This window comes from Mastomys coucha, unplaced genomic scaffold, assembly GCF_008632895.1.
Source record: "Mastomys coucha isolate ucsf_1 unplaced genomic scaffold, UCSF_Mcou_1 pScaffold7, whole genome shotgun sequence".
NCBI classification, from domain to species: Eukaryota; Metazoa; Chordata; class Mammalia; order Rodentia; family Muridae; genus Mastomys; species Mastomys coucha.
The window spans coordinates 91,921,924-91,949,004 of record NW_022196913.1 but is presented as its reverse complement, the minus strand read 5'-3'; the positions used below and the strand labels follow the sequence as shown (position 1 = coordinate 91,949,004).

Below are 27,081 nucleotides of genomic sequence, written 5' to 3'. Positions count from 1 at the left end.
TCAGCTGCATTTAGTTACAAACTTTTTTTTTGTCAGAGGACTAGACAAAACTAAGATGGGATTCATTCTCCCAGGGTTTTGCTCACTTGCCACTTTTTCCGTAAACCCCTGCAGGGCGAGCCCTGCTGAGACTCACAGACAAGAAGCTGGAGCGCATGGGGATCACCCAGGAGAACCAGAGACAGCACATCCTGCAGCAGGTGCTCCAACTGAAGGTTCGGGAAGAAGTTAGAAACCTGCAGTTACTCACACAAGGTACCCTGCTGCTTCCTGGTGGGAGGGTGAGTGCACGGGGACATAGGGAAAGAGAAAATGTTATCATTGTGAGGGGAGCCGGGAAAAGTTTGGTGTTGTTTTCTAACAGAGTTTCCTTCGTTCAAAGAAAAGAAAAAGTAGATAGCCTTAAAGGCTGCTTCTCTCTAAAACTTTTCTCTTTTACTGCTCACCAGAGAGAAAGATGCATAAATAAGTAATGGATACACAAATAGAATTACTGCAGCTGACTTCAAGGTTGTCACATACAGCTGCAGAGACTGCACAACCTGCCTACTGTACAACCCCAGAGAGTTCCAGTCACACTGGTCAGGGTCCAGTTGTTCCCTCCAGAGTTACGTGGTGTGCAGGCTGCACAACTGAATGCTAGAATCCTGCCTGGATGCCCTCAGCTTACCAATAATTCTGAGGCGGTCTTAGAATTCAAGTAATTCTAAACCTAACATGCCCGGTAATGGAGATGTGGATTTGATACATTTTCTTTTACTTTGTTTTTCATTGGCCAACAGAGAAGAAATATTTTAAATGTACCTTTATTTAACCGAATTAATGCATGCATATACTTTAGGGGCTTTGAAAACTCTATTAGCTACTTGATAATAGAATGATTTAAAAATCTAGACTAGAGAATTTAAATTTGGGCTATTATGACTGTTTAACTCATAAGAGTGTGATGAGAGATAAAAAGAACTTTATGACTTTGAAGTGCCAAAATTATCTAAAATTTGAAGAAAAATGGAAGTCCCACTATATGTCACTTATGTATACATATAATTTGATAGATATAAACTTCTATAGACTGTACTTTTTCTTCTTTTGTTGCCCATCATGCATCATTTTAAATGAAAGGATGATAAAGTAAGTGGTTTTGAGAGCATTGGGTAATTCTCAATAAGCAAAATATAGTAATGGTATCCATATGGAGACTGGAGAAATGTGGGTCATCCAAGATTCACGTTATTGCCTTTAGACTAACCCAGGAGTAGCCTGGTTACCTAGAACAGCAATACTCAACCTGAGGGTCAAGACTCTTTTGGGGGTCACATATTGAGTGTCCTGCATATCAGGATACATTACAGTTCATCTCAGTAGCAAAATTACAGTTACGAAGTAGTAACAAAATAATTTTATGGTTGGAATCATCACAACATGAGGAGCTGTATGAAAGAGTCACAGTCTTAGGAAAGTTGAGAATCACTGACCTAGAGGAAATGAGTAGTGCCTGAAAGATGAAGGTTGTGGATGGATAAATATATACAGAGAGTGATGTAGGGAAGGCTGAAAGAAGCTGAGGAGGAGGGCAACCCTGTAGGAGGACCAGCAGTCTCAATTAATCTGGACCCCTGAGATCTCTCAGATACTGGACCACCAACCAGGCAGCATACACCAGCTGGTATGAGGCCCCCAACACATATACAGCAGAGGACTGCTGGGTCTGGATTTAGTTAGAGAAGATGCACCTAACCTCAAGAGACTAGACGCCAGAGGGAGTTTAGAGGTCTGGTGGGTTCGGGGTGGGTACATCCTTGAGGAGACAGGGGTGGGGTGTGGAGCAGTCGGAGGGTGGATGGGGGCGGAAAATGGAATATGGAATGTAAAAAAGAAATTAATTTAATTTAAAAAAGGGAAAATGGTATCAGCTGTTTGATATGCTTCTTCAAAGTTTGTCCCCAGGGATTCCTTGTGGTGTGTTCAGAAGAATGGGTATACTAAGTAATTTAAACTTGAACGTGACATGCTGATATACCTTGAAATTTCTTTTAAAAAATAGAGATAATATAATTTAAGAAATGCTATCACACTGCCACTTCTAAAATGAAATAAAAACAAATAATTCTGCTTAAACTCCACCTAGTCCAGGCATTAAACTTTTCAAAGTTTTCAAACTTTTCAAAGAATACGAAATGTAGGAAAAGATATGAGATATGGATGAAACCGTATGGAAAAGTTGACTTACAGCATGGCTCAATTTTTCAATATATATTTTATACATTTTTACATATATAATATGTGAATAAAGGAGTGCAGATGATTGTGCCATGCTTTCATAATGGGGGCCACTGGGAAATATGCTTGGGGGTGATCTTACCTATATTCATTGTACTTTTTCATGTTTTCCAAATCTATTATAAAGTCACGTGCTCCTTCTAAATGGAGCATATTAACCCTCTCTCACACAGCATACTTCTTTCTACCTCTCTGTTCTGGGAAGGTCCCAAGTTTAACCTTTCTGATTCTGTTGTTGGCATTTTCTACCCCTTTGAAAGCTGAACATGCTTTATTCTTTCATGCCATTCCCTTCAGAAGGAACTAGTTCTCTCTAGCTCGCGGGTGTTTTTCTCTGAATTTTTATTGCCTTTCTTAGTACTTGTCCTTTGCATGTTACTGTTCAAAATCACTTTATATCAGACATCCTTTATACAATCCATAGTGTTATTGAAGTGATAATTTCTTGGGTTTTTTTTCCTTAGAAAGAGATACAAAATTGACAAGATGTTTGAAGATTGATAATAGAAGTTGTAAAGAGATCTGGGGAAGCTTTAAATTATTTGGGGTCTAAGTTTGCTCTAATAAGAATCAATGTTCCATCACCTCAAGGGAGCTGGCAGTTTTAGTATGCCTATCATATGAAGGTTCACTAAAGGGGTGATGTGTGATTCAATATTAAATATTTGATTCTTCAAACCTTCAAATACAAAGTTACAGCAACAATATGCTGAATAAGTACAATGATTTTATGATTTTTTTTTCAGTACTTTCAAAAATTCTGTGGGTCTGTATCTTGAGGAGAGTGGTTCACACTTGCAGCTTATCCAAACGGGACACAGTGCCAGGGCACACGAAGTCATTACTCTAATGCAAAGCTTGTTTCTGTTGCTGTCAATTGTATAACCCAATCAAGCTGCTACGGTGAATACCTCAAACTGCTCAGGTTCCTGTGCTGTAGTTACTATTCGTGCTGCTCTGACAAAGTACCTGATGGAAGCAATTTAAGGAAGGATGGGTTTATTTGAGCTCACAATTTGAGGGTAGAACTGACCCCTCACCCTGTAGGGTCAGTGTGATAGCAACCTTATGAGACAGCTGGTTGTATTATTTCTACATTCAGAAAACAGAGACACGAGTGCTGGTGTTCAGTTTCCGGTCTCCGTCTCCTCCTTATTCACTCCTGAATCCCTATCCACATGAGTAGTCTTCCAACCTCAATGTATTCCCTCACAGACATACCCAGAAATGTATCTCCTATGTAGCTCCTGTGTGATCTCAGATTATGTCAAGTTCATAGTCAATCATAACCATCACAGTTAAAAGCAATAGAATTTGTTCTGCATGCTTGGAAGTCTAGGGAATTAAATTTCATACGCCATTCTTTCTGAGTCCTTCCCCTGTGTTTCACGTCTCAGAAGCAAGACAGAATCCATCTAAGATCCCTACCAAAGGGATCTCATAAGATCCTGCCCTCATGACCTAATCCACTATGAGAGTTCCCATGTCCTTAATTCATAACTTAAGAATTACAATTTCAATATATAAGTATGTTTGAAGGTCTATTGCATTGTTACTTAAATTTATATTGGTTTTAAACAAAACTAACCATTTTTAAAGGTAGTTATCACTTTTGATGTTATGTATGTGTGCGAATGTGTATGTTCACATGTATGCATGCTCACTAACTTCTCTAGGCTAGCTGGCCATTGAGCTCTAAAGATTTGCCTGTCTCTACATCCCAGTTCTAATACACACATATGCGCACGCGCGCACACACACACACACACACACACACACACACGTGCACACTCATGTACCCGCACACTCACGCTCATGCACAGGCACACTCATGCACACACACACACAGCACACACACTCATACACACTCACGCACACACTCATGCATATGCACGCACATGCACACGCATGCATACGCACATGCACATGCACACACACACTCACAAACACGTGCACACACACGCGCGCGTGCGTACACACACACACACACACACACACATGCGCGCTCGCGCACAGAGGAAGGGGGCAGAAGGAGGGAGGGGGAGGGGAAGAGCTGGTGTTACAGATGCCCATCATAGAGCCTAGCCTTTTGTATGGATGCTGAGACTGGTTTTGAGTCCTCAGACTTGCCCAGCAATTACTTTTAACCCTCAAGCCATCTCCTCAGCTCACCAAGCACTCCATTTTTGAGGAAAGGGTTTTTTCTTTTAAATGATTGGATTTTTTTATGTATTTCTACGTTTTTTCTTTGTTTGTTGTTTTTTATTATCTTTAATCTTTTTGTATAGTCCAGTCATAATCCCCCTCCCATTCTGCCCTCCTACAGTTTCTCATCCCATTTCTCCTCCCCCGCCTCTAAGAGGATGTCTCCACACCTCCCCAGCCCCTACACCTTGCCAGGCCTCCCCATTCCCTGAGGCTTCAAGTCTCTCAATGGTTAGGTGCATCTTCTCTCATTGAGGCCAGACCAGTCAATACTCTGCTGTATATGTGTTAGGGCCCTCAGACCAGCTAGTGTACGCTGACTGGTTGTTGGCTCAGTGTCTGAGAGATCTCGGGGTCCAGGTTTGTTGAGACTGTTGTTCTTCCTATGGGGTTGCCCTCCTCAATATTTTCCAGCCTTTCCCTAGTTCAACCACAGGGCTCCCCAATTTCTGTCCATTGATTGAGTGTAAGTATCTGTTTCTGTCTCAGATAGCTGCTTGTTGGGCCTCTCAGAGGGCAGCCATGCTAAGCTCCTGTCTATAAGCACATCATAGCATCAGTAATAGTGTCAGACCTCAATTTGGGCCAGTCACTAGACCTCCTTTCCCTCAATCTCTTCTCCATTTTCGTCCCTGAAATTTTTTTTAGACATGAACAATTCTGGGTCAGAGTTTTTGACTGTGGGATGGCAACCCCATCCCTCCACTGGATACCACGTGATCTACTGGAGGTGGATACTACGAGTTCCTTCTTCCCACTGTTGGGCATTTAATGTAGGGTCCCTCCCTTTGAGTCCTGAGAGTCTTTCACCTTTAGGTCTCTGGTACATTCTACAAGTTTCCCTCATCTCCCACCTCCCAAGCTTGTATATATCCATTCATCCTGCTGGCCCTCTGGGCTTTACTCCTGGTCCCCAAAATACCTGTTCGTGTTTCCCCTCCACTCTCCCACCCAGTTTCCTCCCTCCTTCTGTCCTCTGCTTTCTTCTCCCTCCCAAGTGGGATTGAAGCATTTCCACTTGGACACTTTGGCTTGTTAACCTTCTCGAGTTCTGTGGATTGGATACTCGGTATTCTGTACTTTTTGGCTGATATCCACTCATTAGTGACTACATAACATGCATGTCTTTTTGTGTCTGAGATACCTCACTCAGGATGATATTTTCTAGTTCCATCCATTTGCCTGCAAAACTCATGATGCCCTCTTTCCCTCTTTCTTTCTTTTTTTTTTATTAGATATTTTCTTTATTTACATTTCAAGTGATATCCCCTTTTCTGGTTTCTTCTCAAAAAAACAAAACAAAACAAAACAAAACCCTATGCCCCCCCCCCAACTTCCCAGGCTCACTAACCCACCCTCTCCTGCTTCCTGACCCTGGCATTCCTCTACACTGGGGCATAAAACCTTCACAGGACCAAGGGCCTCTCCTCCCATTGATAATCAACTATGCCCTCCTCTGCTACATTTGCAGCTAGAGCCATGAGTCCCACCATTTGTACTCTTTGGTTGGTGGTTTAGTCCCCTGGGAGTTCTGAGGGTACTGGTTAGTTCATATTGTTGTTAGTCCTAAGGGGCTGCAAACCCTTCAGCTCCTTGAGTCCTTTCTTTAGTTCCTGTGCTCAGTACAATGGATGGCTATGAGCCGCTACTTCTGTATTAGTTGGGCACTGGGAGAGCCTCTCAGGAGACAGCTATATCAGGCTCCATCAGCCAACACTTGCTCCACTATGTTTATAGCAGTCTTATTTATAATAGCCAGAAACTGGAAACAACCCAGATGTCGCTCAATAGAGGAATGGATACAGAAAATGTGGTATATTTATACAATGGAGTACTACTCAGCTACTAAAAACAATGAATTTATGAAATTCTTAGGCAAATAGATGGATCTGGAGAATATCATCCTGAGTGAGGTAACCCAATCACAAAAGAACACACATGGTATGCACTCTCTGATAAGAGATATTAGCCCAGAAGGGATAATTAGCCCAGAAGCTCAGAATACCCAATATACAATCCACAAACCACAAGAAGCTCAAGAAGAAGGAAGACCAAAGTGTGGATACCTCGATCCTTCTTAGAAGGGGGAACAAAATACCCATGGAAGGAGTTTCAGAGACAAAGTATGGAGCAGAGACTGAAGGAAGGACAATGCAGAGACTGCCCCACCAGGGAATCCTTCTAATATACAATCACCAAACCCAGACACTATTGTGGATGTCCTCATTCTTAATATCTGATTAGTATTCCGTTGTGTAAACTAACCACATTTTCTGTATCCATTCTTCCATTGTGGGATATCTGGGTTGTTTCCAGCTTCTGACTATCACAAATAAGGCCACTATAAGCATAGTGGAACATGTGCCCTTGTAGCATTGTGGGGCATCTTTTGGATATATGTCTAGGAGTGGTATAGCTGGATCTTTAGATAGATTTCCATTTTTCTAAGGAATCACCAAATTGATTTCCGGAGTAGTTGTACCATTTTGTAATCCCACCAGCAATGGAAGAGTGTTCCTCTTGCTCCACATTCTTGCCAACATGTGCTATCACCTGAGCTTTTGATCTTAGCCATTCTGATTAGTGTAAGATAGAATCTTCAGGGTCATTCTGATTTGCATTTCCCTGATCACTAAGAACTTTGAACATTTCTTTAAGTGCTTCTCGGCCATTCAAGATTTCTCTGTTGTAAATTCTTTGATTAGTTCTATACCCCATTTTTTGATTGGGTTGTTTGGTTTTTTGGTGGTTAGCTTCTTTATATGTTTTGGATATTAGCCCTCTATCAGATGTGAGGATAGTGAAGATTTTTTTCCCAATCTGTAGGTTTTGACTATGTCCTTTGCCTCTCAGAAGCTTCCAATTCATCATTTCTTGATCTTAGAGCCTAAGCCATTAGAGTTCTGTTTAGGAACCCTCCCTCTACCCCCTGCCCCCTGTGCCCATGAGTTCGAGGCTCTTTCTCACATTCTCTTCTATTAGACTCAGTGTATCTGGTTTTATGTTGAGGTCCTTGATCTCCTTGGACTTGAGCTTTGTGCAAGATGGCAAATATGGATCTCTTTTCATTTTCCTACATACAGACTGGCAGTTAGACCAGCACCATTTATTGGAGATGCTTTCTTTTTTTCCATTGTATTTTTGGCTTCTTTGTCAAAGATCAAGTGTCCATAAGTGTGTGGTTTTATTTCTAGGTTTTCCAATTCTATTCCATTGATCAACCTGTCTGTCTCTGTATGGATACCATGCAGCCTTTATTACTATTGCTCTGTAGTGTAGCTTGAGGTCAAGGATGGTGATTTCCACAGAAGTTCTTTTATTGTTTAAAATTGTGTTTGTTATCTTGGGATTTTTGTTTTTCCACATGTAATTGAGAATTGCTCTTTCCATATCTTTGAAGAATTGTGTTGGAATTTTGGTGGGGATTGCATTGAATCTTTACATTGCTTTTGGTAGGGTGGCCATTTTTACTATGTTGATCCTACCAATCCATGAGCATGGGAGATCTCTCCTTTATTTTGTTTTAGAATCCTTTTAAAAATATATAGGCTTTTTGGAGGACTATAGATTGCTTTCTTTAAGGAAATGGCTAAGTAAATCGTGGCTCATATACCTACTGGGGGTGTTTAAACCTGAAAATGATGAATGAAGGACCCCTGGGAAGACATGAAAAATAAAACAAAAACAAGATTCAGAACCATATGCAAACTGTATATTTGCCATTAAGGGAGAAATGTTGACTCTGTGTGTGTATTCTTTCCTTATATAAGAAATACTAAATAATGTATATAAAACTAATACAAGTTATACCCATGGGGCAGGGAAGGTGGCCATAGAAAGAGGATACATGCTTCAGATGTCATTTTTCATTTGAAATATGAGTGTTTGAACTATTTTAAAGAATACACATAAAAAATAAACAAGGAGAAAGTATAAATTTAGCATTAGATATACCTGTATTTTAAGTCCTGCCCCGGATATTTAATGTTGTTGCTTCAGAGAAACTCTTTAAGGACTCTGCACCCACTCACTAACTTCTGAAATAGAGATTAGTAGCTCTGCTCAACCAATAAGAATATGGCAGACATTAGAGGCTAATATACTCTGTCATATATAGCCTTGTCACATAATTACTACATGCCACATCATTTTAATACCTAGATGCTGACGAAAAGACACACACACACACACAAATTATAAGACTTTTTAAAAATTGCATAATGAATATGCCAGTTTTTACTCCCTGTCCAGAAACCATGACAAATACTCCTGAGACAACTCACCATCAGAAACCAGGGCCATCTTACCTGAAGTTCTGACTGTCCTGCTTATCATTGACAATGGCCCCATAGCTCCCTAACATTTGCAAGCAACACCATCAGTGTTTGCCTCTGTTTTCACACTCTACTTTTGTTGTCTTTAGGGAGATTATCTCATCTAAAAGAAAGCCTTTGGTCCTCTATGTTCCATCTGTGAGCAACCAGGATGTCAGTCTGGTGGTGACACTTGATTAACGGCTCCTGCTAGAAACTCAGCTGGGTCAGAGCACTCCCAGTTTATGTTTTGCGAAGCATAGCAGGCAGCCGGAAAGTCATCATGACATTTCTGCCTGATTCATGAGAGATAGGGGTGGAGATGGGCTTTGTACAACACATAACAAGCAGTCTAGAATCCCTCAAATTTATTCTTAGCTTTTTAATAGTAGGTATTGTTTCTAGAAAGCAAAACTTCCCAACAGCTACTGCATACTGTGCTCAATCCAGCTCACAAGTCTAAATGTTTACTATGCACAGAGAATGCACTAGTTGCCACATCAGCTCTTTATATTCTCTCTACTGTTTTCCATTCTCAATATACATATGAGAAAATAACACAGAAGAACTAACATGCCCAAAGGAAGATAGGCCTTGGTAAAAAAAAACAGCACAGGAATATCTGAGCCCAAAGCAAGCATTTTCCTTTCTTTGCATGCTTCACTGGTCTCTTTTGGGACTGATATATATTTATATTTTTCTTATGCAGGATTACACAAGGCCATTTTAATGTAAGTATATAGTGTAGTTCACTTCTCAAATTTGCTTCTATTTTCATTATACATATGATAGAGAAACAGAGATAGGTAGATAAATGATAGAAAAATAGATAGATGATAGATAGTATACCTATAATGTCTAACACCCATAAATGAGAAAAAAATGAAACTGACTTAATTTGCTTGATGAATGTTTCCAGTTGCATCCATTTTCTTGTAAATGACATAATTTTCTTTATAATTTTTTTTTTAATTTTTAATTTTTGAAATTATAATTCTATACTTTTCCCCTTACCTTTCCTTATGCCAACCTCTCCCATTCTTCTTTATGTGTAAATTATTCCATTGTGGATACGACCTACATTTCTTTATCCATTTTTTGTTGCTACACATCTAGTTTGGTTCTATTATTTGACTTTGTGATTAGTTATTCAGTAAATATCATTGTGCAAGTTCTCAGTGATGGGCTGTCTTGGATTTATTTGAACATAGACTAGGAGGATATATAGATGAGCTGTGTGTGGGTCTCTGGTTAGTTTCTTAAGGAGCCTGCATAGTGACTTCCGTATTGGTTGGACAAACAGTTGTGTTAGGCTTCCTTTTTGTCTGCAACTTTGTCAGTATTTGTTACTTGTTGCTTGGTGACTGTCATTCTGCCTGATGTGAAATGGAATCTCAATGCAATTTTTATTACGTATTTTTAAAATATATGTTATATGAAGTGTGTGTGAGTATGTATGTGAGGATGTGCACATGTCACAGAATATATTGTGAGGTCGACAAGATAACTTTTAGGAGTCTTTCCTTCCAACACATGAGGCCTGAGGATTGAACTCCGTCTATTAAGCTTAGAGACAAGTGCATTTGACCACTGAGCCATCTCACCAACCCCAATTTTAAATATTTTTTTAAATTTAGTCTTTACTTTTATTTATGAATATATTACTATATCAGTATGAGTGAATGCCATGTGAGGGCAGCAACCTCAGAGGCTAGAAGAGGGTATTGGGTGCCTTGGATATGGATTACAAGCACTTGTGAAACATCTAACGTGGATACTGGCAACCAGACTCAGGGCCTCCAAAGGAGCAGCAAGAACTCCTAACCACCGACATTGCATAGCTTTGCTTTTTAAAATTGGGTTGTTTAGCCTTGAATTCTGCCTATTATTCTTTGTTGGTGTTATTGATGTTGGTGTTTTTATTAATTAATCATTTTATTTATTTACATCCCAAATATTGTCCTCCTCCTAGTCCCCCCTGGCAGAGTTCTTCCCTCCATCCCCCTTCCCCTTCTTTAAAAAAAAAAAAACAAACTTTTATTTTTGAGATTATTACTGTAATTACATCATGTCCCCTTTCTCCTTCTAAAACCTCCCATAGATATTACTAAATACAACCTGCTTAGTCTGTATGATGTATGCTTTCAGATCTGAGCATTTGGTATTGGCTAACCAATTGGTGTGCTCTTCCCTGGGGAAGATAACTTCTCCTGTTCTCAGCATTCCCCAGTTGTCTGTAGTTATTTGGATGGCTTGAAGCCTCCTGGTCTCTCCCCAGTTTAGCATGTGTATTGTCATTGTCTTTGTTCAGCTCATGTTTAGGTGGTCACTCAGGTGGGCGAGACTTTGTGAATGTAGCATCTGACATTCATTAGAGAAAAAGTTCATAGCACACTTGCTGACCCTCTGGTTCATTGAAGCTTTTATTTGCATTTCTCTGATGGCTCTAATGTTGGACACTTTCTATCTGTATATTGGCCATTCATCCTTTATCTTTGTGAACTATCTCATCATTTCATTAGCTCAGATATTGATTAGGTTACTTAATTTCTTTTTCATTAGGCTTCTGAGTCCTTTGTATATTCTACATCTTAGCCCCTCTGTCAGAGTATAATTAGAAAACATTTTTCTCTAATTCTGCAGACTGTCTTGATTGTTTCCTCCATTGTACAAAAGCTTTTGAAGATCACGAAGCATTTACCAATTGCTGAAACTAGTTTCTGAGTAACTGGCAGTCCTACCTACAGAGTACGTTGTCTGTGGTATATCCTAAAGTTATCTCCTGACTTTGTTCACCATCAGTTTTAATTTGGGGTGTTACATTATGGCTTTTGATGCACTAGGAGTTGGTTTTGTACAGTGTGACAGATAGATAACCAGTTTCATTCTTTACATGTAGATATCACACTTTGCCAGCACTATTTGTTGAAGAGGATGTTTTCTCCAATCTGTTTTGTCTTTGTTGCCAGAAGTCGCATGACTGTCACTGCGTGAGTTTATATTGAGGTCATCTCTTTTACTGATCTGTGAATCTGTTTCTGAACTGGTATCATGGTGTTTTTCTTAATGAACTCTACGGCATACCTTGGAATCGGGTATTGTGATAAGTCTGGCTTTATTCTTCTGTTCAGGGTAGATTGCTCTGGTTTTATAGTCTTGCCTTTGGTGCTTCCATATGTCTTTTCAAAATTTTGGTTTTATTTTCAATTTTCTACAGGAATTTTGATGGGGATTGCATTGAATCTGTAGCCTTCTTTTGGTAGTATAACTATTTTTACAATATTAATTCTTCTCATTCATGGGAAAGAGAGTTCCTTTCATCTCCCATATATTCTTTCCTTGGTATTTCATGATAGTTTTCATGAAAGGGCTGTTACAGTTCTTGGTACTGCTTATTATTCCTAAATATTTTTGAGACCCTTGTTAATGGGGCTTACTGTTTTCTTTGTTCATTTATTATTATTATATAGAAAGCCTATATGTTAATTTTGCATTTCATAACTGCTAAAATGTTTTATCATATTTAAGAGTGAAAACCTTTGTTTGACTTTTCTTTCCTGGTTTTTATCCAATTAGAACAAGTTTTTAAAATCTATTATACTTCTTTGCCCTGATTTATCAAATGTAAGAACTACATCTCAGAGTGGTGAATGAATGGGATGTCATGTGAAAATTATATACATGTAAAAACCTGGAATATGAATTAAGCCAGAGGTTGGTAAATTTTTAAAGGACAAGTTGGTATTCTTTGTAACCTATATGATTGTCTGTTGTACGTTTCCCACTATGTGAAAGTAACCACATGTGATTCTTAACTGAACTGAGCAGAGCTTCTCTAGTATGCCTCTACTTAGAAAATAATTGCTGATGCATAGAAAAGCAGACTCTAAATGTGATGGTAACCTAGGAATGGTGGAGAATATTTTTAAGTTGCATATCTGGTAAGGGATTGCGTAAAGAACTACAACTCAGTAACAATGATTGTTTTTAATGACCAACAGACTTGAATAGTTTTACAAAGAACAAAAGTGGCTGTTACATATTATATGAAAACACATCTTTCATAAATGCTTACAGAAATATAAATTAAAAACACAGTTACTATCACTTCAAACCCATTAGAATTTTCAGAATAAAAAAAAATAATAATACAAAAAACTAAGAAAATAGAGAACTCCAAACCCTTACTCAATGATAAAGGGAATACAGAATTGGATATCCATTATAGAAATTACTATAGAAATCCATCAGATAATTAAAATTGGAATTATCTGCTGAGCCCAGTTTTGAGTATGGCCAAATGAAATAATTAGAGCCATAGCTTGAACTAATGCTGATGTACTTGTGTACATTGCAGCACACTGACCAAGAGAGGGAAACAACCCAAATATGAATCACATGCGTAGATACAGGAAGGAGAAAATATGCAGCATATTTAAAAGGGAATATCATTCAAAATATTTAATAAGAAGGAAATCCAGATACAGGCCAAGCAGATAAGCATTAAGGAAGCTAGTCATAGATCACAGAAACAAGAGAAACTACCAAGGATTACTGTTGAATTGGTGTTCATGGGTACAGATTAGCAAAATAGAAATGTTACATATATCTATTTCAGTATAATTTTAATTTATTAGTACTCAGCATTATTCTTAGCAATAGTTAAGATGGAAAGTTCAGTATTGTGTGCTTTCTGCACTATAACTAAAACAATGTCTGAGCCATAGTCTGTGGACTCGTCTTTAAAAAGTCAAGAGCCTAAGATCTTGACACATCAATATTATTGTTGCTATTCCTGAATTTTCTCTTTTGAGTTATAAATGTTTACCTCAATACCATGGGTACTACAATAATGTCCCATTCTTTTGGTGTCTCATTTCAATGACTTTTTCAGCTACAGAAGTAGAAATTGTATAAAACTATATTAGCAACAGTTTTGGGTAAAATCAGGCAGTATAAAGCAATTAGGGCAGATGATGGTGGTAAATGCAGATATCTTCAATGTCTGTATTATTGTGGCTTACAAAGTGGAGTCACATGCACACACATACAGAGAAGAGGGGGTGGGGGAATCAGAGTCTGTTTGCATTCATTAAACATTAGTGTTTCCCAAAGGGCTATTTCAATTTTGTCCAAATATATGTGTCAAAATGTATTTGGGAATTGCATGGCCAGATGGACTGTTCCAGTATTCCATCCTTTGGAAAGACAAAAATTGAAAACATTGCATTCAGATCCAAGAAAACTTTTCAAAACTCTGTGTACAGTTTGGGTATTTTAGTCCAGTCACCTCCACAGTGATGCTTTAGCAACTAAAGTGAGCCATCTGGTCCACCAACCTTGCTTAAAGAAGGAAGTTTTTAGAACAGAGCAATGGCCTGCTAAGACATTATCTAAGCTCTCTTCACGTGTCTCATCATAGAAACTCAAGGAGGAATAGAGAAATCTTGATGGGTAGTCATAGCATGTCTTTAAAAAGATACTACTTCTCCCAATTCTTACCCAAGTATTTTTCTGTCATTGTCATTATTAATGTGTAATTTACATACAAAACAATTCATTGTTTTTAGTGTGAGGGTGTGAAAGTATGCTTACAGGTGCTTACAGTTGGGTGACTACTGTAATCATTCACATCAAGGTGTCTTATAAATTTTGAATATCATTTGGTTGGAAGAATATACAGAGATGAAATGACTCATTGTATCATAAATAGATATTTATTCCATAAATAGTTCACAGGTCTTAATTATTTTTAAATTGTTAAATTAATATTCTTAAATTAATAAAAAAATAAGATTTGACTCAGGCCAAAACATACATATATACATGCATACACACATACACACACATATATATATGTATATATATGTGTATATAGATATAGATATAAATAGGGAGGGGGAAGAGGAAGGGAAGGAAAGAGGGAGAGAGGGAGAGAGAGAGAGAGGAGGGCTAGTTTTGTAGAAATCAGCTATATCATTGGTATTTGTTTGTTTCAGTGTTGGAATGATGAAACCTAGAGTATTGTCCATTTTCATACTTGGCTCTCCTGCTGTATCAGAAGGGAACATTGAGCTTTACTTCCTCAATACTCCCCATCCTCCTGATAATGACCCCTCTACCTTCTCCTAGTCTTGACTTAATAGGCCCATTTTAGCCTAGTAGTGTATGAAACTTCTGTAGCTTCTTGAAAATGGATCTGCGTTTTCTCAGTACATGCTCTGAAAATTATGCACTATATACCTTAGTCATTCTCAACCCCCAGATCCCTCAGTCTTAATCTCCATTGTTTCTACTCACAGATGGATAATGTTGACTGATTACTTGATTAGACTGAAAGCACCTATGTGGTTAGTAAAGCACACCCCAGGGTTTGTCTGTGTGGGTTTCTAGAGATGCTACATCATACATACTCTGACCTAAATGAATGAATTAATGAATTGGCTGATCCAAATTTGACTCTTGGGAGGTGGTAGAACTGTAGAACACAAGGGAAGATTACAGAAGATATGTCCCTAGACAGCATGTCTTTTGGAGCTAGAAGTTGCCCCACTTCTGACTGTTTCCTAGCCAGCATGAGGTGAGTTGCTCTCACAGACTATCTGTTGCATGGTAGACACAGCCCTCTGAAAGAGTGAAGTATTTTTTCTTTAAATTATTCAGTTGTGTGAATATCAGATACCCAAAAGGAACTAATAATTCAACATTTATAATTACATTGCTAGGAGCTAGAGAAATAGCTAGGAGCTAGAGAAATAGCTAGGTACTTAAGGCATTTGCTTCTCTAAATAAAAGAAAAAGAAAGGAAGGAAGGAAGGAAGGAAGGAAGGAAAGAAAGAAGGAAGGAAGAAACAAAGAAAGAGAAAGAAATTTTAAAAAATCCTACATTCAGTTCCCATCACATTGGGTTTCTCATGACTTCCTGTTACAACAGCTCCAGCAGATTTGACATAATCTACTGGAAGATATGAGTACCAGCATTCAAGGTGTATTCCCACCAGGGCTACACACAACTACTCAGACATAATACTTAAAATGAATCTTTTTTAATTAATTAATTTTTTTTACACTCCATTTTTTTATCCCTCACTCCATCCTCCGACTGTTCCACATCCCATACCTTCTCCATGTCTCCCTGTCTACATGAGGATGTCCCTACCCCCCACCCCACCTGACCTCTAAACTCCCTGGGGCTTCCAGCATCATCTCTGAATGAGCACAGACCCAGCAGTTCTCTACTGTATGTGTGTTCAGCTCATATCAGCTGGTGTATGTTGCCTGGTTACTGGTGCAGTGTTTGAGAGATCTTGGGAATCCATATTAATCGAGGCTGCTGGTCCTCCTACAGGATCTCCCTTCTCCTCAGCTTCTTTCCACCTTCCCTAATTCAACAACAGGGGTCAGCTGCTTCTGTCCATTGGTTGGGTGCAAATATCTGCATCTGACTCTTTCAGCTGCTTGTTGGGTCTTCCAGAGTGCCGTCATTCTAGGTCCGTTTTTTGAGCAGTCCATAGCCTCAATAATAGTGTCAAGTCTTGGGAATCCCCCCTTGAGCTGGGGTCCCTCTTTAGGCCCGTTACTGGACCTTCTTTTCCTCAGGCTCCTCTCCATTTCCATCCCTGTACTTCTCTCAGACAGGAACAATTATGGGTCAGAGTTGTGACTGTGGGATGGCCCTCTAACTCATTTGATGCCCTGTCTTCCTGCTGGAGGTGGGCTCTATAAGTTCCCTCTCCCTACTGTCGGGCATTTCATCTAAGGCCACTTCCTTTGAGTCCTGAGAGTGTCTCACCTCCTGGTGCATTCTGGAGGGTCCCCCCAACCTCCTATCTCTGGAGGGTTGCCTGTTTCCATTCTTTCTACTGCCCCTCAGGGCTTCATTCCTTTTCCCTCATCCCAATACCAGATCAGGTTCCCCCCTTCCCCCACTTGCTCCTCCCTACCCTGTCCACTTTCCTTCTCAGGTCCCTCCCTCCCTCCCAACTTGTGATTGCTTTCTTCTCCCTCCCAAGTGGGACAGAGGTGTCCTCACTTGAAACAAAACAAAACAAAACAAAACAAAACAAAAAAAAACTTATGTTTCCTAGTAACCCGATGTTGAAGGCACAGTGTCAGCTGTACTATTCCATTTTACTAACTGTCCATATGGAATCAGTAGGCAGAGCCTTTGAGTTTCATTCTGAGACTGTGTTATTTGTAGTCTCACCTGCCTCACCCGCACCCCATCACTGTTTCAATTCCCTCTTTTGCATCTCCTTCTGAGATCATTAGCCTAACCTACTAGTTATGTTTGGATGACCAGTGTCCAACCTACCTATTTTTGATGGTTTATATATGCTTGACCCAGACAGGGACACTATTAGGTGTGGACTTGTTGGAGTAGGTGTGTCACTGTGGATGTGGACTTAAGACACTCATCCTAGCTTTCCACTAGAAGCCTTCAGATGAAGATGTAGAACTCTTAGCTACTCCTGCTCCATGACTGTCTGGATGCTGCCATGTTCCTGCCTTGATGATAATGGACTGAACCTCAGAACCTGTAAGCCAGCCCCAATTAAATGTTGTCCTTATAAGAGTTGCCTTGGTCATATGTCTGTTCACTGCAGTAAAACTCTAACTAAGACACTATTCAATCACATTCGCACTCCTATTGGCATAGTTGAGCAACATATCTCGAGCAATGTTATTTTCATCCTTTCCTAGCAGTATTTAGCCTTTGACCTGCAGGCTGCATAAGTCACAAGATACCTCTGAATGTGGCCCAAAACAAAAATGAAAGGCTGTTTAGAACATTATGTGGAGTTTTGTGTGTGTGATTGTTTTGTAGTCCAGTTGCACAGTTTCTGAGTGTGTACTTTGTAGATGACAATATTGTAACATAATATCAAATGGCTTTACATGGTTGCAATATTTGCTGGCTTCCTATTGCTTACAGAAGAAAATTAAAACTACGTAGCATCCCATAGAAATGCATCTAGATATTTCATTGATACATTAATGTTATCTTTGGGCAAATTACTTTCTAGTGATGATACTTCAGGTATAAAAATAAGGATAGAATTTATTTCACAAGCTTGTAATGATGAGCTAATAAAACTTATAAAAGGATGTAGCCTTAGTGAGTTTCCATCGCTTCTGCCTTATCTTTCAGAACCAATCATGTCTCACTGTGAATTGCTTCTTTATTCATACTAATTATGCATTTATTACAGAGTATCCATTTTCCCTTCTTTTCCTGAGCACTGGGACCCATAGTAGGCACCAGAGATGAATAGGAACACCTGATCTAGTAGTGAACTTAGAGCCATTATAGAGGTGTACAGATGTGCACTGGAGGACACGGAAACTAAACGTAAAAGTGACTGGGAACAGAGGGAATAACAAAGACTTGCCATGGATATGCCAAATGAACTAGCTCATGGATGAAATAAACATTTGATAATGGACAAATTCTGTCGTGATGTAAAAAGGGGAGCCTGTGTTATGGTGTAGAAATCAATTCTAACCCCAGAGGGGTCATATGTTGAGTCTATATCTGCAGCAGGCAATGCTTTTCATGAGATTCTGGGAACTTAGGAGACTGAGCCTAGTTGGAAGAAGTGGGTTAACCTAAGTAAGTACTGGACAGCTGTCTCTTCTCTTAGTCTCTCTCTCTCTGTCTCTCTCTCTACCTCTCTCTCTCTCTCCCTCTCACCCTCCCTCCCTCCCTCCTCTCTTCTTCTTCCCCTCCCTCCCTTTCCCCTCCCTCCCTTTACCCCTCCCTCTTTTTCCTTGCTGCCTTGCCTGACTGCCATGAGGTAAGCAGCTCTTCGCCATACACTCCTCAACACCAGGATCTTCTGCCTCACTGCAGATCCAGAATCAATAAAACCAAACGACTGTATTTTATCTTCCACAACTGCAGTCCAAAATAAATCATTCCTGTTTTTCTGCTTTTAAGTTGCTTGTGTCAAATGCCAAGTCCCTGAGCCAAAAAGAAACTGATACATCCTGATGCTGTAGAACCCCTCTACCCTCTGTAGATTATGAATAACCTCTGTGATTATCTGACTGACTTTGCTCTGCTTTCCCACCTTCTAGCATAGTGTCAAGCAAAAAGTGGATACTCCGTGAGTTTTTCAGATTTAAATTTAATTGCTGTACTTTTTCTCATTTTCTATCTCTATTTTACTTCCCATATAATCTTCTTTTAGTAGTAGATACGAATTTGAGTTTATAAAAAGTAAATGTAATTACCAAAAATGTTGTAGATCACCTTTCTCCATACAGAGTATTATCTAGAATCTCTCTATTATTTCTTCTCTGCTCTCCTACCCTGAAGTATTATCTGCAGGATTGTAATCTTATGTTAACTTGGTTTCCAAAGATAATGATGGTTCTTCAATTTATAAGCCACTCAACCCACATTGATTTACCTAGGATTTTCAATCTCTTCTTGAAGGGCATTGTCCAATTACTATAAAGGAAACTTTTCCCCTCTGACCTTTGTCATTTCTCAGTAGCTCATGGTAGGTAAGGCTATAGTGTGAGGAATCTTGTGGTATTTGTTGAGATTCTCCTTCTGAGGTCATTTAGGGTCATTTACAGACTCATTCAGTGCCATTTGATTATGATCTACCAAGTGTATGTTCATTCTAATTTGTTCCAAGGCAGTAGTATATCTACAAACTGTTACTTCTGTAAGCTTTCCCCTGACACCCTTCAAATCTTCATACCTTATTATGCAAATTTTGGAAAGAGGAATACTTCTAATTTTATCAACTCTTTAAACTGTCAAAGAAATTCTCCTTAATGTGAGCTTTATACATAAAAGTCTAAACACAACGGTCTTTTAGGGATTATAGAAACCACACATCATTTTATCAGTAGGGTTTTGAATGATGATGTGTGCATCCTATTTAGCACTAGATCTCAGTTTTGTTCTGAGTCCATTGTGGCCAATTAGTTCAAGAAGCTATTTTGTTTGAAGTAAGGCTTGGTATTGACTCGTGCTTTTGATCTGTAGGATTCTTCTTAAATGAAAAATGTTTGTCCGCTCCAGACAGATTGTCTCACTAGACAACATATAGGAAAGATGTCCACACAATCCTGTTTCTCATACTTGGACTTATTATGGTGATGAATGATGGGGATTCCCAAAGATTCCAAATGTTTCTTTCTGGCAAATTCGGTAGAACTCGCCAACCTCAAAAATTCTTCCCCACTGACTCTTTAGCATTCAAACAAGATACTCCTATTTGGGCAATTCAGGATGGTCACATGGTTATATCACTTTAAGTTTATGGATTTAGATTTGAAGATCTCAAATGGTTCCTGTTCTATTGAAGGTAGATCCATCTTGGATTTACTAACAAGGAGATTGGTTTCTTCTTTCTAGGTGAATGTAGAGCCTGCAGCCATGCAATCTAGTTCCTGTGGCAGTTACATGCTTTCAGAGGTTTCAGGAGTACAGTGAATTGCTCTGGCTATTCTGAGAAGAGATGAATATGTGTATTTAGGATTTCTATTCTTTATATTACACGTTACCAATATCTGTGCCACCTGTTTTCCTTTGAGCCACCGATCCTCGGTATCTGGCATCATTCAGTGTGGATAGCACATCTGTTTCTTGCATCAGAGTTTCTCCATGCCGTTTTCAGTACCACACTTGTCAACTGAACTGGAAAAAGAGTCTGAAGTTTTAAAAACTTAGTACATATCTGTATCATGGCCAAGAAAAGAGTCTGCTGTCATCTCTGAAACAAACACTCCTTTATTATCTCTTGCTCCTTTCATTTATTTTTATGGTAATGATCCACATTCATTCAGCCATTCCTTCCAAACACATTTATTGAGAATCTACTTTGTACCAAGCAACCCCTATATACTTTTATGTAAGGCACGATAAAGGGATGAATTGGATCATCCTTGCCATCAAAGGCAAATGAAGTAAATTTGCATGTGAAGCACTATAGCAAAGATGAGGAGTGACAGAGGGAAGCAAAAATACTAGAGGAAAATATTGGGATGATATCCAAGAGGTACTGACGTCTGAAGCAAGCCAGGGCTCAGAATCATCACAGTATATTTGCTTTCTCTTTACCTATCAAATAAATATGGAGTTCTTAAGGTACTCAGCACCCTGGAGAAGTACATGATGCTGTAATAGTATATTTACTATAAAACTAGCTGTCTACTATTCATTCCATGAGAGGCCTTTAGTAGCTTTTTCTGATATCACAAAAAATTATAGAAGAGACTTAAATTAAAGATATTGGATTGCTAATGAATATGAAAATAAGCAAAAGGATTCTCCTGGATTCGATGTATCAGGAAGAATATGAGATCTAAAAATGGAAGAGGGGTTGACCAGCATAGCTGCTTCTTAAGAACTATAGAAAAAAAATTGTCCCAGTTGAAAGAAACAGGCTGAACTGAGACTGTATTAGGATTTTTCTGCAAATTAAAACCTGTGGGGTATATATAGATACATGAGAAGTTATATTATGGGAATTGGTTCACACAATTATGTAGGCTGAGAAGTCCCACAACCTGCCTGCCATCTGCAGCCTGAGGAACCAGAGAAGTTAATCGTGTCATTCAACACAAGGCAAAAAACCTGGTAAAGCTGACACTACTGGTATAGATTCAAGTGTCCAGAGGCCTGCCTATTAGTAGAATCAATGTGCAAAAGTAAAGGATGTGAGAAGAACCAACTTGAGAGAGAAAGAGCCTGCCTTCTCTGACTCTCTTTTTTGTTCTATTTCTTTCTCAGTGGTTGCAAATTTGGTGCTGAATGTTGATCCTTTCATTCAGCCTACTGGCTCAAATTCTGGTCTCTCTTGGTAACACCTTTATAGAAGCATCGAGAAGCAACAGGCTACCACTTATCATTGTCAGTTGCCACATAAACCTTTCTAGTTGACAGACTGAATATATCCTTGAAAAGTGTTTAATGAATTCTAAGTCCTTGGAGAAAGCTAACATAAGTTAGAGCATCAAGAAGGTATAGTGAGAAGTGAGGTGCAATGGCTGGAAAATGAACCCATGTCTGGAAGTTCAAAATCAGGAAGAGCCACTGTTTCAGGGCTCAGGTTTATGATCAGGGAAACACTAATCATACAGCATGAGGCTGTCCTGCAATGAGAGTCCTCACTTGCTCTCAGGAAGATAAGACTTCTAATTGGATTCCAGTTTTCAGCTAATTGGATAGGGTCCTGTGAACACTTGGTATGGCCATCTGTTTTGCAATGGCTACAAGGGAAAAAAAGACTAACTTCATCTGAAATATATCTACAGGTGCATCTAGAATCTTATTTAAGCAAATATCTAGGCACTGTATAATATAGGCAATTTAAGAATAGAATGACTTGTTGGCTCCAAAATGAATGCTGTGACTACTTTCCTACCATGAATTGTTTCTTGTTCTAATGATCTCATTTTTCCATCACACAAATTAATTGTTGTCTATGACCAACTTTTGCAAATTAATACTTGATACTGTCCAAATAAAAGATTTTTTTCAAAATATGGTATTTGCGAGACACATCGTTATCCCCCTTTAGCTACGATTTTCCCTGATTTGTGAGTTCTGGGAAGGTGGATTATATGACTTCTCTAAGCTTTGTACTGCATTCTAGGATTTGAGGATGTGAAACCATCAAATTTATCTCCAATCTTAATATCTTAATGAAGCAGAGATCCTATCCTTGTATTCGCTAGTTTCCCCAAATACTCAAAGTGATCTTAGTCTTGTCAGATCAATAGCATGAATGTTTTTGCTCATTAACATCTTGATTTAATAGACATTGATTCAGCATACATGAATATACAGAAAATTGCTAATAATGACCTCAAGGTTTTCCTGTGTCTGCTATGTAAGAGGTGATATGGCTTTGTGTTACACATTCGGAGACTCAGACTTTCCAGGTTATCAAATATGAACAAAACCGATGCTTAGCATTAAAGCCCAGCAACCGCTGTTGAAGGCTGTGTGACCTTTATCTCATCACATTGTCATTGTGTGGATCATGTGGTACCTAAGATGATTATTACTTACTCTAAACTATATACAGATATGTATCTTTTTATGAGTCAAGAACTTTGGCTTTCTCATGTCATTTGTGTCACTAAAAGACAGAAGAGATAAAGTAATAGATCAAAGTTTATTGACCTAAAAAAGATTTTTTTTAAATGATCATTCTTCCAGACTTGGAACTTTGTTTACTTACACAGAGTTTCATCAAAATGTTTGTGATCTAGCAGAATCCCATATGTATTAAAGCATAAGGGTGGGGCTTTTAATTCTCTTTTAGTTTTTTAAAGTAACTCAATTTCTCCCCCAGCTTCACTTCCCTGCCTCTGCCCCCACCCCCAGCACATTCCCCACAGCACTGAAAAGAGCTATTAGACACTTATTAATTAAGGATCAGTTTCTGCTCTTTTGTCAGGGGCAATCATTTGTTTAAGAGCTGATTTTTCTGCCTTAATTAAATGAAAATGTCACCCTGTCAAATGAATTCATTTATATTTATTTATCCAGTTCTCTAGTCTTGAATATCTTAGTAGGGACTCGGGCTCATCACATTTGCTCACACAATGAACTGAACAATGTCTCATCAGGTTAAAAGACTTACAAATGACCACTCCACCTTGCAGAAACACCTCCTAATCAAACCTGTGACTAGCAGTATGAAAATGGTTCTTTCCTCTTGGAGAAGTTAACGAGCTCCATGTAGGATTCATATTAAAGGACATCTGTGCACACACATGCACCTGTGTGTGCTCAAGCAGCAAAGAGAATGCCACCCATCGCTGGAATCTCTTGGGCACACAAAAACTTGTGTGTTTGCATTGCCTTTTTAAAACACTGATAGCTGATGCAAGGATTATATTCTATTCTGTTTACCCTTCAAATTTGAAAGATTAATTTATTGTTTATAGTCTTCATAATTATTATCATAGTAAATGCTTTAAGGAGGGGTGGCAGAAGGATTATAGGAGGGGTGACCAGTAAACGGCCAGTGAGTGGGATGGAAAGTAAACAACTAAATGAATTAATGTTTTAAAGAAAATTAATAAATTATTTAAAAAAGAAGAAAATAATTTTAAAAGAACAAATGTATTTTTTATTCAGTCAATAATATATCATGTGCTTATTATATGTCAGATGATGTATTGGGATTCATTGATGAACAATGTAGTCTGTGGCATTAAAAGTTAAGAGAAGAACAAAGAGTAATATGGACACAACTATCACCAAAATACCTATACATATGGATGAAAATGCCAGTGAAGATCACAATTAAAATATGCTGTAAAAGATCAGTCTGTGTTCATACTCATATATGTAACATATGGTACCTAGCACATAGCATATACTTAACAAACTGACCATATTAATGAATTGATCTTCCAGAAAAGGTAGACAGTAGTCAAGCAATTGTTAAGCTTTTAAATGTATAGAATCCTCATAGGAACATGCTGGAAATTTTGAGTATGTAGTGGGAATTAATGGAGTTAAAAAAGAGCAGCCCCAATAAAGGAGCTAGAGAAAGGACCTAAGGATCTGAAGGGTTTGTAGCCCCTTAGCACGAACAATATGAACTAACCAGTACCCTCAGAGCTCCCAGGGACTAAACCACCAACCAAAGAGTACACATGAGGGGACTCATGGCTACAGCAGCATGTGGATAGCAGAGGATGGCCAAGTTGGTCATCAATGGGAGGAGAGGACCTTGGCCCTGTGAACGTTCTATGCCCCAGTGTAGGGGAAATGCCAGGACCAGGAAGTGAGAGAGGGTGGGGTGGTGAGCAGGGGGAGGAGGAGGGAACAGGGGATTGTCTTAGGTTTTTTTTTTTCATTTTATTTTATTTTTATTTTTATTTTGGAGGGGAACCTGGGAAATAAAGAAAACATCTAATAAAAAAAAGTGAGAGCAGCCAGGAAGTGTTCTCCAAGGGAAGAACACTGATGCTAATGTGTTTCACTACAGCAAATTACATGGTGGGCAGGTGGATGGTGGGACGTGGGGCTACAGATTTAGGCCAAAGCTAGCCCACCAGAACCTCTTCAAATATATTGAATGTAAACCATAAGTCCAAGAACTGTAGGCGGTGAAGAATCTTATGTAAAACATGTGACAAAAATCAAGTGTCATTTTCAAATTGTGTGTCATGTTAGGAAAGAGGAAGCTCACATTAGTTCAGTCTACTCTAACAAGTAAGTAGTGTGGTAACTTAGAACAATACGGGTGTGTTGTACACTTTGGGGGTCAGAATTTTGGAATGTGTTTCTCTGAGCTATCATTGCAATTTGTACAGGATAGGTTTCTTTGATGGGGCTCAAAAGTAAACAATGCCATTACACTTGTTAGATGTTAGAGGTCACCCTCAGTCTTTAGTTAGTATTTTTCTTCCTGTATGATAAAAGTTAGTCAGGACATTCCAAATCCTTGTGGAGTATTGTCCCTATGGTTTCTTTTCATCCGTTTCCTGCGTCTTTTGACAAAGAGTCTGTAGATAGGTATGACTCACCTGAGTTAATTGAGTGTCATTTCTTCATCCTTAATTCCATGAATAACTGGGATTCTCCTTTGCCACACCACCTAAGATACACATAATATCTGGAGGTAGGAAGTAGATTTTTTAGAAGGTCATTTTTCAGCCTGCCACAGTGGTAGGTTGATAATGAAGTTAATTCTTCTTGCAAAGTTTACAGTAATATCAGGACTTTGACACCAGATTGTAAAAACTACGAAAATGTCTACAAATCTGCTGCTAGATTATAATCATGAGATTGCTTACTCATGAATAAGAAAACACAGGTCAACCTAAATGTATGCATACATCAGTTCATAATGGTTTATTAATATTATAAATAATAATATATCAAAACCACAAGCAAATATTCAGGTACTTGTGAATGGGCAAACAAATGAATGGAATACTATATATTATTATTCCATTGAAAAGATCAGGTCTCAACCTCATTCAATGCAAACAATCTTCAAAATACTATACTAAAGAAGAGAATCCAGTCAGCAAAGACCAGATGCTATAGAATTCCATCGTATACACTGTCTAGAATAGGCATATACAGAGTGACAGAAATTAATCTTGTGACTGGCAGGAGTTTAAAAGAGGTTGCAAAGTACAAAATTTCATTTTCCGATGGTGGAAATGTTCTGGAATTAGATAATGATGATATCTCTACAATATATTTGTAAATTTAATAAATCCCACAAAGTGAGTACTTAAAATGGTTAGATGATTGGTTTTTATCATAATAAACAGTATTGTGAGTTCTCCTGAACAGTTAAATTAAGAGGAATTGGCCAGTATGGTAGGGTCACATGAAACCCTCTATTCATGGTACACCCTGTTCAGTCCCCTCCCGTTGACATGAGGTGAGATTTAAGTATATCATTTGACTCTATTATGATAAAGGTATGTTGTAAGACATAGGAGAAAAGATTTTGAAGATGTAATTAAGGTTCTATTCACTTGATTTTGATTAGTCAAGTGGACGATCATCTTGGTGAACCTGATTTAATCAAACAAATCCTAAAAGAATGTCCTATCTTAAGTTAGTCTCTTGCTTGCTTTCTAGAAGTGAGCTACAATTTCATAAGAAGGCCACATGGCTCTAGCATGGGCCATAAGGACCTGTACGCAGTCCTACAACCACAAAGAGGTGAAAGCTGACCCTTGGCTGATATTCAGATCCTTCACAGCTGAGTCTCAAGTGTGACCGCCACTCAGCTGAAACCTTGAATGCCTCTGATGAGCCCTTAGATGATGCCACACAGAGGCCATTGCAAGATTTCATTCTACATGAAGTGTGAGGGTATCTACACTGTCCAGTTGATAATCATGTGGTAGTTTGTGACAAAGTATGGGAGATGAGGCAGATTCTCCCTCCTTGAAGTTGACAAACAGGCTAGCTGCAAGAGACTGAGTGAAAGTTCAGACAATTGTGTGCCTTTTCCAGGAGAAGGCTAACTTACTCATTCTTGGGCTTTTCTCTCAACCCATACTGGGCCACTTAGTACTTTGAATTCATCAGTGGGGAATGAATGTAATGTAGTTGAAGAAACTCCATACAAATTATAGATGTTAGGTCTCAATTTCCAAGCCTCTAAAATGGTAGTACCACTGACAATGTCCAAAATGGCAGTCTGAGCTCATCTCAATCCAGACTCTGACTGGGTAAAATGAAAAAAATTACTGGTGGAAGTCAGAATGGCTAGGATAAAAAGCTCAGGTGACAGCAGATGCTGGCGAGGTTGTGGAGAAAGAGGAA

The 27,081-nt window shown here is 38.7% G+C and overlaps 1 protein-coding gene across 6 annotated transcripts in view; it reads left to right on the top strand.

Annotated features, from left to right (window-relative positions):
* The window catches only part of Samd12 (sterile alpha motif domain containing 12), a 451,523-nt gene that overhangs the window by 243,236 nt on the left and 181,206 nt on the right, over positions 1–27,081 (top strand). For all 6 annotated transcript variants that reach the window (XM_031358000.1, XM_031357996.1, XM_031357998.1 and 3 more), the window contains exon 4: positions 115–255. In XM_031358000.1, the coding sequence (XP_031213860.1) occupies positions 115–255 (141 nt within the window). The remainder of the gene's footprint in view (positions 1–114; positions 256–27,081) is intronic.